This window comes from Pholcus phalangioides, unplaced genomic scaffold (genome assembly GCF_987345545.1).
Source record: "Pholcus phalangioides strain wild (caught in Gottingen) unplaced genomic scaffold, Ppha-v1.0 ptg000039l_1, whole genome shotgun sequence".
Classification (NCBI taxonomy): Eukaryota; Metazoa; Arthropoda; class Arachnida; order Araneae; family Pholcidae; genus Pholcus; species Pholcus phalangioides.
The window spans coordinates 15,959,485-15,973,309 of NW_028301625.1; the positions used below are offsets into that span (position 1 = coordinate 15,959,485).

Below are 13,825 nucleotides of genomic sequence, written 5' to 3' on the forward strand. Positions count from 1 at the left end.
TGGTTGATAACGTAAGAATGCTTAACCCTAGGGTTAGTCATGTAATCATACTCGTGGTTTTTTTTTTTAGCCCAATCCTCTGGAAATATTAGTGAGAAAACTCTCTTGCCTATTTTTATATTACTTGGTTTTCTGTCCGGTGTCCCACACAGGGTTCTGAAATTAAGCATAAATTCATATCAAAAAGCACAGAAAACCAACTCCAGACGACCGATCCTGTGCAGTCACTCGACAAACTATGGTTCACGAGCGACTTTCAGACCCGCTATGTGTGACTCATGACTCAATATTACTGAACAATATCGTTTACGTCAAAATATTTTCTTCAATAAATTACTCACCTTCATATCCAAGTGCAGAATATTTTTAGAATGCATGTATTCCACTCCTTCACATATTTGTCTCATAAATATCGTAACGGCTTTCTCAGTCAGCACAAAGTCTTCATCGATAACCCTTTCGAAAAGTTCGCCGCCTTCTATTCTGGACATGAAACAAAAATCATCTCTGAACAACGTTCAAGTTACAAATCATAAGTTTTAAAATAATAAAATGGTAAGCATGGAGGTTAACCCACTTCTTCCGTCAAAAAGTAAATTATATTACTTTATTCGCGAATGGTCCTGATTCGATGCGGATGATATCTAATGTAGTTATAATTGCTTTGTATTGTGCATTTACCGAGAAATGACCGACACTCGACCGACTTGCGGATCAGGCATAATGAAGGGAGATGCTCCAGATTAACTTGAATATGATTTGCTGCATAGAAAAATGAATGGACCACGACTTTTAACGTTCACAAGTGTATGGTTCAGGGCTGGAACTGGGGGGGGGGGGCAGAGGGGGGGGGGAACTGCCCCGAGAGGAAAAATTCAGGGAGCAGCACTTTTAGGTAGGAACAAATAACACCGTTATAAAAATATCGAATTTTAAAGTTGTGGGAACGGCAAATTCATGTTTGTTCCGGGCGCTAAAAATAATGGTTACGGTCCTGGCATAGTTGCTCATTTTGGTTCGAACAACGTGCGGTTCACTTACGAGTTGAATGCTAAAACTGTTCAGGATGCAACTAGGATTTGGGAATTCTCATTGACGAGGGGCTTATGTTTTACTGAGCATTATTCAGCGATGGTCAAAAAATCGAATAGAATGCTAGGTTTCATTCTTAATAAAAAGGTCTCTTCGCGTTCTTTTAAAGTGATCCTTCCCCTTTTCTGAAGCTTAGTTCGTTCTGGATTGGAGTATGCAGTTAGATTTTGGAGACCATACCACCAGAATTATATAGATTTAGTTGAGGGGGTGCAAAGAGCTACGCGTGCTCTTGTTGATACACTTGTTTACAATTTTTGTTAATTGCATTTTTAATTGGGTTGCTATATTTTTGAAATATATGACATCCATATTTTTATGGGCATCTTTTTCTCAGCCACCTCGTTGGGGCATTTTGCCTGTTGTGGCGTTGTATTTGTATTTGTACAAGGCTTGAGCTATGAAGAAAGACTTCATTTCTTGAATATGTTTACATTAGAGGAACGCAGGTGTCGGGGATAAGATAGAAATGTTTAAAATTTTCAGGGATGGATAGGATGGACCGTGAGTTATTAGTAGACTATCTATCGACTGCTTCGACAAGAGGACACCCGCAGTGCCGTCTTAACGCATGGGAATACCCAGGGGGCCTCACGAGAATGGGGAGCCTCGCAAAAATAAGAATCGATTGAAATATTCGAGAATTTGCCAGGTAAGGACTCAGAAAAATCACTTGGCCCGGGGGCCAATGATGCTCTAAAGACGGCCCTAAACACCAGTATCGTTTGGTGAGGAAAAACTCTAGGTTGTGGTGTCGCAGGAAATTATTCTCCAATAGGGTTGTTTATAAATAGAATAACTTACCTCTGGGGGGTCCTGAATTTTAACACGACACGTTTAAAAGAAATACGATGCTCATAACGGGATGAATCGAGAAGCCATCCATATTCCAACAGGACAAGCATAATTTTTCATGGGCAGTTTATTGCATATTCTCATAATTTTTCGTAGTAATTGCTCTTATTTTGGGTCGCTGTACTTTTGTTATAATAGACATCCATATTTTTTATGGGCATCTTCTTTCAGCCACCTTGTTGGGCATTTGCCTGTTGTGGCTTTTGCATTTGTATTTGTGTCTCTTATCCTATATTCGTGGAACTTACAACAAGGGAATAGAAAATTCCATTTTTTGGTGATTTTTTTACAGTGGGCTAATCTCCATTACAAACTTATTATGAAAAGGTATGAATATTTGAAATCGTGTGAAACAAAATATCGGAGAGATATCCTACATTTCTAAAATGAGACACATTGTTTTCTTGCCGTCGTCAAATGCGTCATAGAGCTGTAGAAGCCTCGGATGCTGAAGGACAGTCATGATTTCAACCTCTCGTTCAACATCTTTCCGGTCTTGAGGTTTATTGGTGGTTATGAATTTTGCGGCAAATGTTTTATCTGATGCCTTTTCTTTACATTTATAAACAGTTCCAAATTTACCCCTGAAATTGATCGTAAAAAATGCATTCGTTGAACATGTACATTCATTGAATAGTACAGTAATCAAATCAAATGAAATTGTAATAAATAAAACAAAGTGGGGCTGCTCTTTCAATAATGAAAATGTTCTGGGAAATTTGAGTACATAGTATAAGGAATTAGCGAAAAGTATTCATTCCGCTTGAGTTTTAATTTATACGCGGAGTATATGTTGTTTTAGCCGTTTAAAATTGACTTAAAAACGTAGATTTCAGTCTTATTATCCATCAAACGGACGAAATGACTAAAAATGAAGCAATTAAAAAAAATTTATCTAACCGGCTGACGAATCCCGTACCGGAACAAACGTTTTTATATGGTTTTCGTTTCAGTCAGAGGTTTAAATTCTAGAAAAGCAGACTGTTGTATATTAGTGAGATATCAATAGGCTGGCAATGCGCCGCATTTTGAATGAAACTGTTCACTTTCTGGTCTTTGACTTTGTGGTCAGGATTATGTTTTAAATCAGCTGACTTTTTGGTCAGAATTATGTTTTTATTTTGGTAATTGGTGTGTGTGGTAACTACCAATAATTAAAAATAATTTGCTCGATGTCAAGTTTTCGTCTCACTGAAATGTGGTCATTCTGGATATCAGTGAACAATATCAGAAAGAATAGCTTTCTTAAGACACAAGAGATTTTTTAAAAATTTTTGAGGTTGTGGCACGATTGGAGCACAAAAATTTATCTCGAGAAACTTTAATGGCATCCTATGCGATAAAAAAAATTTCGTAAAATATCTCGTGACAGGCTGTTTGGGTTTCCCCCGAATTATCCGGTATGTTGTAAAAATCGGGGGACACCAGCTGTTTGAAAAGTGTAGCCTGGTCCATTTCCAGCATACTGGGAAAAGCGAGGCTATATAATAATCACAGAATACATCCGAAAGACCGATATCAATTTATATCAAGTACTGAATAAATAAGCGAATAGGATAAAATAATGGTGAAATAATGGTTATAAAATAAAATAAAAATAATGGTTTTGTATATAATAAAATAATGGTTTTTCACTTTACCTAATGTGTTTCACCCAGTAATTTGATAACGATAATGAAAATTGAGCATTTACCTTATCGATCTAATTTAATTACCGTCAACCTAATACGAAATACAGATACTGCAGTTTGTGTTTGTGTGGGTGCATGTTTTTCTGCATGTTAAGAGGTTGAAGAAATATGCTGTCACATCGTTTGATGAATCCACATCGTGTTTTACAGTGCTAGTCTTTAGTTTTAGGCTCAATTTATTCAAATTTCACACACATGGTCATGAAATGAAAAAATGCTTCGCAGTCTACTTATGCACGTCGTTTTCAAAAAAGTAGAAAACCCCAGAAATTTACGAGAGCAGGTCATGAAATTCTCAAGCTGGAATTGCAGAGCCGATAGCAACTGATTTATAAAATTGATCATCAGCCTTTTCTTTTCAGCTCGACTCCACAGTCTCTTGCAATGATCAGCATCAAGTAAAATCATTAGATATCACGAAATCACCGAAGTATTGATGATGTTTGATTGACATTGCCGAATTCTTGATGAGAGATCTGCGTTTTCCATCTTCAAACAAAGTCTTCAGCTACTGGAACCAAAACATAGAGACCTATGGATCAGAAGATTTCTCTGTATCGAGGTGTACATTAGGCTCTCTATCTTTTGATTCCAGAAGTTGAAGACTTGTATAAAGAACAAAATTTCATTTGTAACTATCTTTTGAGAGGCTTAGAAGATAAGAATTCTCCTCTTATAGAAGGTAAGAATTCAAATTACAACCGTACCCTTAATTTGGGCTTTACAGCTCGTGAATTTTTGATGTGTTCTAATTTTTTGAAAAGGACGTGTATATCTATTTAACTCATGCAATCTACGAATATGCGTAGCATTTGACATTTAATAAATTAGTAATTTATTGGAGCAATAAAAAATATAAAGCTGGAACTATCTGAACGTACAGTCGAACCCCGATTTAACGAACTAGAAGAAATCGAAAATTTTATTCGTTAAATCGGGATCAAATTGATCACACTCGAAACAGCAAATTTTAAAAGCTACTTACTTAGGGGGTTGCTGTTACAACATATTTCTGACAACAATTGAAAAAAAACACAAACTTAAGAATAGTCAGGACGCGTGAAAAAATTGCTTGATAAAAATTTGTTCGATACGCCCAACCTTTTCATCAAATTCAATCGGAATTGTTATTTTTTTCCACTAATTGAAAAACGTTTTTTCCTTAGATGACCCACAATTTTTTATTTTTAAAGGCAGCACAAACAGGAAGTAACTTAATTTTTTTACTAAAAATCTAAACATGCAGATAGTCACAGTATATTATGGTATTGGTGTAAAAAACAATTGGCCACTGAAACCTTACCACGTATATTCTGAATGGCTTTATTGTTTCCTTTGCTCAAAAAGGAACCGATTCCAGTTCCTTCCCTTTTTTTGATTGTCTCTCAAGAAGAGCTGAAGGTCAATTCCTCGGAAGTCAAATCTTTGGATTATGATTTTGGGGGACGAGAAATAAGAAAAAAATATTGAATGGATTAAAAAAAATATTCGTTATATCGAGCTTTTTATTCGGTAAATAGGGTTTTGACCTCTATTTTCACCAGAATTTCAGAAAAAAAATCGTTAAATGGAGGAATTCATTGAATCGGAGTTCATTAAATTGAAGTCAGACTGTAGTTTCATAAAGCCAGATTCACAACTGTGGAATTTCGCAGCGCAAACAAGTTTTTGTGTGTGGCTATGCAAAATCGAGCATTACAATCAGCCGCACTGCGCTAGTCACACCTCAAAACCAGTTTTTTGGATTCCACACTTCAAAACCAGTCTGCGAGATTCTGCAACTGTAGACTCGGTTTAAAACCGAAAGAAACCTAAAATGCATACATCAAGCAGCCTATCTTAAGAATTAATTAAGAATTAATCCATCGATTCTTAAAGTCCAGATGTTCAAGAATAATCCTCAATCTCTGACTCGAACTTCTTAGCAAACTGGTCTTCCTCACTGTTTCTCGGCATGCCGGATAATGCTCGGGGTTAGGGGGCCGAGATGCACAAAATTTCTTTGACAAGTAATCGCATTGTGTACTACTACCACATACCTAGAAGTTCTAAATACTGCACTCTACTGTTCTAAATATACGTGGTAGGTTTCAGAACTTCTAGGCTAGAAGTTTTTCCCCCGAGAACCTCCGAAACACATCGGATTCCTAAAAAATAAACTTAATATTTGTTAATGGGAAATGTCAAGCAAAACTAGGAAGAAGTGAGCTGAAAGAGATCGAGTTATAAACAAAGCAGTTATAAATCACAAGAAATAGTTGAACTGACAACTGATGAGGCTTCACACAAGCGACCGCGTAACAGCTTTCTAAATCGGTTCCGACCACTTGCATTTGGCCACGAATGAAACATTGAAACAACAAAAATAATTCTGAAAAATCACAGAAAAGAAACGTATAGAAGAGCTTCTTTAGTGAAACAATGGCATCCGTTGCCCTGGTTTCATGCAGGATGAATTCTCGTTGCATCGCACCAACGAGCGCTATTTAGGTACACTCTATTTTAGAATTGCGACATTTGTGTGACTTCACACAACAAAAAGAATAAGCCTCGACAAGTTTAAAATAGTACATATTCCACACCCAACTCTTTTTACTGAAACGCTCATTTTTGTTTTTACTCATCTTTACCGAATCTACAACGTGTGGTTACACACATATTGTTTTACAAACGTAACTACTACCATAAGTTTCTATTTCAACAAATTGCGTAGATAAATGAATAAATGAAGAAGAGATAAATGAAGAACAAAGAAGCTTTTAAGTATACAAGAATCCCCACCTGAAATGGAGACACCATACATACATTAACAGCATTACAGATTTTTTGTTGTATTCTCTCAACCTGCCAACGTAAACGTTTATTGAAATAATGTAGGCTTTCACGGCCTCCGTCAAGGTTAAGATTCCAGACTAAGGAGTCGTTGTTCAGAGAAATTTTTATTTCCAAACGTTTCGACCGCACCTTAGTCTTCCATCTTCACTGGAGATCTTTTTCGGCTCTCATGAGGTAACACGCGGAACCAAAAGTCGGCTGATTTTAACACTTCAACTGCTTTGGTGATAGCGATTTACTTTTTCTTCAGTCACAAAATAAAATAAAATAAATAAATAAAATAAATAAAAAAATATATATCCTTCCGCGGTTTTTTTCCGAGTGCCTCTACTTCTTTTTACGGAAGATAGGTGGCATTTTCACTAAAATGGAAAGTTGCGGAAACTTTTTAATCTGCTAACCAAACCTTTTTTCCAAAATTGTGAGTCAATGAAAAAGCAAAGAGCACTAGTAGATACGTTATGCACACGTTATTTTAAGAACTTTATAGCAGCAATAATGGTTTAAATAACCGATGTGCGATTGAGAAACCTGCTGTGACTATCACCAATCAAGGATGAGAGCATTTTAAGGGTTAAAAGGGTAAAGGAGGGTATATGCCTGCCATTGCTTTGTACATTACTTTGCATCTTGAAGACGTAAATGACTCGCAAAGTAACGCTGGAAAAACTAAATATAGTTATAGCTGTATAGTTTTACACTTACCTTCCAAGTTCAACTAATAGGGCATAGTCACTTTTTACATCTTTTCCTTTTTTAACTATAACCTGCCGTGGTTGAAACTCTGGTTCTTTATCTGAAAGTTATAAACACGTTAATACCAGTACAAAGGTACTCAAAATAACGAGATTTTGAGTATCAACTTTTCATTACGGTATCTGTTTTTACATACTCGAGCTTTACTCGACTCGCCCTAATAGGGAATGAAAGAATTAACACACACACACACACACACACACTCTCTCTCTCTATCTATCTCTTTCTTTTTCTCTCTCTCTCTATTAGTTAGATATCGAGAGTCTAGCTGGATATTTTCGAGAATTATACAGAGTGAACGCTTAAGTTCCTTTGTCGCAAATTAATGGTGAACCGTTGATCCTAGAGGCACACTTCCAATTGAAAAAGTATCCAAATAACGCGTAGGCTCCAGATAAGTCATTCATATTGCAAGGAGTTGTATAATCACAGTGAAACCTGTCTAAGACGGACACCGTATGAGACGGAAACCTGTCTTAAACGGAATCAAAATATAGTCCGTTCAATGATTAGTGCTTTGATTTGCACCTGTATAAAATGGAAATCTGCCTAAAACGGAATATTATATCAGTCCCTTGACGTTCCGTCTCGTACAGGTTTCACTGAATTAAAATTTAAAAAATTAACTTTTTATTTGGTCACTCTGTCCTTAACCCAATTACACCAAGTTGTTGCCCTGTCTCTCCTGAGGCCAACAAAAATAATTCACGTTTCTAAATGCATTATTTGCTGAGATATTTGAATTCAAAAACCACTGAGAATTAGGGGAAAGAAGCGTAGAATGAGCTTGTCCGTTAATTTATGTGGTTCTTTTCCTCATTTTAAACATTTCTGAATCCAAATATCTCAGCGAATACTGCACTTAGAAACGTGAAATTTTTTTTTTATCCTTAGAAGAGACCGGGCAACAACTTTCTATAAATGGGTATTTTAGGACTGGGTGACCAAATGAAAAGTTTTTTTATTTTATTTTAATAACCGCGCAACCCCTTGCAATATGAACGGCGTTTCTAAAGTCTAAAAGTTGTTTGAATGCTTTTTCTAATTGTTAGTACGCCTCTAGAATCAATGGTTCACCAGTAATTTGCGGCAAAGGGACTTGAGCGTTCACTCTGCACATACATATAATAAAAAAAAAGGCATGTATCAAGAGTATAAAAGAAAAACAGAAATATAAACAAAACTTGTTTTTACACTCAGGGTGTTCATAAACTGCTGAGAAAAAATTGGAGGGGTGATAGTACCCATACCAAGTTGCAATCCAGTCAGATTGTCAGAAAAGCGTCATGTAATTTGTCCACATTGAAGTTTCAACACTGAAAAACGGGACATAACGAAATCAGAAGTTGCACGGACGAGGCAGCCCAGGTCGATAACATACTTGCCTAAAGTACCAAAGGATGTTTAGAGGTGTTGCGAGTGCGATACCCGTTTGGTTCTTATCAGAAGTTACAACAGAAACGGGGAGATTACCACAGAAAAAAGATCGCTAACGCAATGAGTCCCACACCAAAGGGTTAGCGCACCAACCTCTTGGTGAGTATAAGAAAGGCTGTCGTTCGGAATCGGCAATAAATTGTAGGTCCTGGTATAATTGGCCCTTGTGTGCAAAAAATGACCGCGGTGTGACAAAAGTAATCAAAAGATCATAAGTCGCACAGTCCTCTTGCAGATCAGCAAAAGACCTAAAGGAGGTGCTCAAAATGACGTCAAGGTTGTCGTTGCACAGTTTACATCGGCAAATGAAAGACTAGCGCAATGAAGACTGGCAAATGAAAGACTCCCCAGGAGTCTCTCATAGACTCTTGGGGGGGGGGGCAGTACTATCTACCCATTTCTATCCTCATTCCATCCGAACGATAAGGACAGGTTTATAAGAATGACTTTTAGAATAATGTGCTTAAGTTGGTATTATTTTGTAGTGCTTATCTTTTGTCTAGTGTAGTATTGATCTTGTCCCCTGGAACAAGGATTCTTGCGTTGAGATCTTCCGCAGTCTATAGGTGTCTCGTTCACCAATCCTTTTTTTGTGCCCTCAGAAGAAGTCCAATTGATTTATGTCCGGTGATCGTGGAGGCCACACCACAGGTCCATCATATCCAATCGTTTGCTGGATGCAACCGTAGGTTCCATTGTAAATATTGTTTGTCTTGATGGGTAGTATCACCCTTTTAATTTTTTCTAAACACTTTACGAACACCCTACATAGGGGAGCACTAGAGCACTAAATATAAGAGAAATTCAATGAAATATTCGTGTGATATTTTTACCCGTCACTATTTACCCGTAAATTCTTTCACAGAAACCTTTCTGCAGAACATGGTCATTTTGATCATACACGATCATTTTTACTCATAAGCAGACTAATATTAGACCTTAGCATACAGTTTAGAGCCGATTCTAATGAACTATGCTTTGAAGACATTTCCGGGACATGAAACCAGACCATACCTATCGAAAAGAAGGCTGATGAGCTAACCAACAGCATTCAGCAAGTCTTTGCTAATTGGGAATTTCACAGTTAACTAAAACTTTTAGTATACAACTACTGTACATTTTAAAATTTAACATTGATACGACAATATCTTTAGTGCTAAAAATGTTTTTCAGGTTCAACTTTTGAGCATGTCTATTAGAGCCATTTTACACTCAAACAATAGCGCTCGAATATTCTCAACTTTAGCAGTTAGAAGGTTTATTATACGATCTAGTCGTTCTTTCTTTCTCGTGTATGCAACAAAGTTTACTTGAATCGTAACCCATTTTTTCGCGCCAAATGCAAAATGACTGAACCTTGGGACAGAAAGTAAAAAATAAAAATAAAGGGAAAATGAAAATTTCTCCCGACTGTTGCCAAAATGTTTTTTTCTTCTTAAATCTTTAGTTGGCTGCTGTGCTTTATGAACAATAAATGCAGGGGAATAGATATGTGCAGCAACAGCAGCGAGGATTTGCCAAAGTTATGTGCAGTAGAGTGAATCATGGGTTAAAATTTTCAAACAGACGCGTGAGTCGGGAATTTATAAATGGAAACCCAGTGGTAATAAATTGACTTTTGGGATCGTGTGTGAAGTTCTTTTCCATTTCTTCTGAATTAGCCAGACTCGCTGCCGGATATCAACAATCGAAAGAGACTATGGGAACTTCAACCAGGTTTTGAAATTAATACCACACCCTACTAATCACGAAAATACGTTAAACTGGAAAAGACAAGCCGATTGTGGAGGTGTACAGGAAAACGAGATGAAAGCCGAAAACCAGCCTAGTCGAACACCATGATCGTCATTGAAGTACCCATGTGATAGAGAACCATCTAAAACAGTGGATCTCGACCTGGGACCATATGACCCCCCCCCCCTTGTGGCCCTGGGATATTCTAGGGGCCACGAGTGAAAATCAGGTAAAAGGGGAGCCATGAGAGGTAGTTACTGGGCCCACACAGAGGAATGACTAAATAAAGCTTTGAAGTGGAGCATGGTGGACAAAAATGTGACTATACACTATATCAGAATCTAGCAGAACTATCCATTAAAACCAGGACCATCTTAATACACGGGCCCATCCAGGCATAACCCGGGGGCCTCATGCCCATAGAAAGGTTACATGACGAGATCACATACAATGATCTGGAGTAAATTTAGGTGCGAAAACATACTGTTATTCCCAGTTAAGTGTACAACCCCAGAGCACCAGTTTGCCCGAGGACTCTCTGATGTTGCGACGGCCCTGCATAGAATTCCCCCCCCCCCTTTTAAGAAGGAAGCTTACTGAACTCTGGCTCAGGATAGGCACAAATCTCTGATGATACATTGGAAGGGGTGATTTATTGCGTAGGTTTTCTCTCATTGGATAGTCCCATATTTTATGGGAAAGACATTTTTTGCACTCAATTCAGCTCTTGGGAAGGATGATCACCCCCTATAATGTCTGGATTTATATTTTATATCATATTATATAACATATTTTATATATCATGCTTGACCCACACAGGTCCAGATCAATTTTTATTTATACAATTTATGTTCATTATAAATTCAGTTTTGACTAAATTCAATTCAATAAGTGGAAAGGGTCTTGCTCCTGGATGGAAAGGGAGGGGCTGGATAAGATGGAGGGGCACGAGAAGAAAATATGATGCAAAGGGAGTCATAGTCAAAAAAGGTTAAGGAACACTGATCTAAAGTTCAGTCCGTAGGCTAAATACGCGATATTGTTACCGCTAGCTAGCCAGAAACTGGCATATGAGACACGTATTTTACGGGGTTCACATTTTTTCCTAATTTTGGCCGCCTCGATTATTTTATACGTCCCGTATTTTCTGCAAAGCTATTTGAATTTTTTTTCCATACTAAAATCAAAGATTATTTTCATTAGTTCTAAATTATGTTATGACCATAAATGTAAATTTTCATCTCAAATATTCGGTCATGTTTGAAAACACATTTGCTGTAGCACCTCATTTCCCCCAATTCGCGATTTCTTTTAGTTGATGATTTTTTAAATGAAGTAAATATTCATAGTATGGTACTTACACATAGAAAAATTGCAATTTTTTTTAACTACAAAATGTTACTTTTTATATTTTCCCTAGGGTCCCATAACCATATCTATAAAGATTTTGTCCTTGCAGTAATATGACAAACATGATAAGTTTCACCACCGTACGACAAAATGTTTTCTCCAGTCAATTAAAGGTTAAATAATGACCAAAGAAAACGGCAGTCTGCCCACCAAGTGCCGTCACGGTAAAGCCGGTATTACGCTGTAGAAGTTTTATAATAATTATTTTATTGAAAAATGCAATGGTTGTTTTTTCCAAGTTTTGCAAAAGATATTTTATGTAACTGTCCCAGCCTGAGAAAGAAATTGGTGTTGGTATATAAGGTCGGGATTACACTATAAAAGTTTGATAAAAGATCTTTTACAAAACAAAAGTTTTGTAAAAGATTATTGGTTGCATTTTTCAAGTTTTGTAAAGTAACTTTTATCAAACTTTTACTGTGTAATCTCGGCCTTAAACAAACTTTCTTTTCTCGCACGCGCAGTGCCCCTACTAGTGGTTTACTCGACACACACAAACACAGGATCTGGGCATAAATTGGACAATCCCTCTAATTGGACAACCGGTTCTCCATAGAACAGGAAACGCACACTCCAATGGTAGCATTGACTTCACTCATGTCACTGGAGATATGTACTGTAATTGCGAACGAAACGTTTGCAATTTTCCTTTGTGAACCACTATCCATAATTCTCCATTTTTTTTTTTTACTTACAAATTGCATTACGGTATAATAATTAAATCAAAACGGCTTCGAAAGTGAAGTTTGTAGGAATCGAGGCATTTAATAAGACACATCAATTTTTCTACTTAAATTTGATTCATAAACCAAAATGTGCGGCTAGGAATATCATAATTATCGTGAGCAATAATGATGGCTTTGTTTTATCATTTTCTGCTATATTTTATAATTTAATTCATGTAAATACAAAATGCTCTCTTTATAGAAAAGTGAGACTCGAGCTACGTTTTCACTAAATTTCGTTTTTGATTTATTGTAAGCGATGGGGGAAAAAAATTAAATTTTGTTTTTTTCGAAGCGCAAATGATTGACACGTCTCGTCACAGTGACAGCATTCCAACAACACCGACAAACAAGAAACACATTAATCTTCCCGTTTAACTGACTGGCAATTTAGGTCTGATAAAAATCTACTTGTAAAGGAAGGTTCAAAAAAAAACTACTTGCAGAGTGCTTTATCTTTCGAATAAAGGACTTTATAAATGTGTTTTTGGCTCCATTTTTTCCTCCCTCTTTCTTATATAAATGACTGGATAGTGTAAGACTTCGCTTTTCGAGGTGAAACATTTCTGTACAGGAACTTTCACGTGTGCAAACTTTTATAGAGCATGATTCCAAGTTCACGTGGGCCAAACTTTAAGAAGTGATATAAAGTACCTTAACAAGTATTTTTGTTCATAGAATGTGTGGTCGAATCGCAATACCAAAAAACGTTCGATGCGCTTTTAGGGAGTGCACGCAGAGGCGCACATTTTGGGTTTTGCCGCCCCCTTCTCCCATTCTAGTCTAATTTTCTTGACTACTCTTTCCTTAAATTCGCCACCCTGTGATAACCCGCTTGGGCTCCCTCTACTCCTGTAAGCACATCTGTGTTTCTGAGTCACTCCAACGCTCACACACTCTTTAAGTCATTCATATGCTAGCACGTCGTTTTGGTCACTCACACGCTTTCACACGCTCTAGGTCACTATTTTGATTGCTCACTGGCATGGTTTCTTGCTGGTTCACTCTTTTGATTATTTACACCTTTACACAATCTCTAGGTCATTTTTTTTTTGTCATTCGCATGCTTGTACGTGCTCTAAGTCACTATTTTGGCCATTCACACGTTTGCACGCACTCTAGGTCACTGTTTTGGTCGTTCACAAACTTGCACAGCTCTAGGTCTCTCTTTTGCTCAATTACGTGCTTGTAAACACCCTAGATCACTTTCTTAGTCACTCGCTGACCTAGCTGTCTGGGCAGAAGTGGCTTTATTGAGGGTTATACAAATTTTGGCGCCCTTCGCCCATT

General features: G+C 37.2%; 1 protein-coding gene across 2 annotated transcripts in view; it reads right to left on the bottom strand.

Moving 5' to 3' along the window:
- LOC149065625 (myosin light chain kinase, smooth muscle-like) overlaps positions 1-13,825 on the bottom strand; it is a 58,679-nt gene that overhangs the window by 26,574 nt on the left and 18,280 nt on the right. For both annotated transcript variants that reach the window (XM_089253450.1, XM_089253451.1), the window contains 3 exons: positions 7,179-7,269; positions 2,325-2,531; positions 342-483 (listed from right to left, as the gene is read on the bottom strand). In XM_089253450.1, the coding sequence (XP_089109576.1) occupies positions 342-483; positions 2,325-2,531; positions 7,179-7,269 (440 nt within the window). The remainder of the gene's footprint in view (positions 1-341; positions 484-2,324; positions 2,532-7,178; positions 7,270-13,825) is intronic.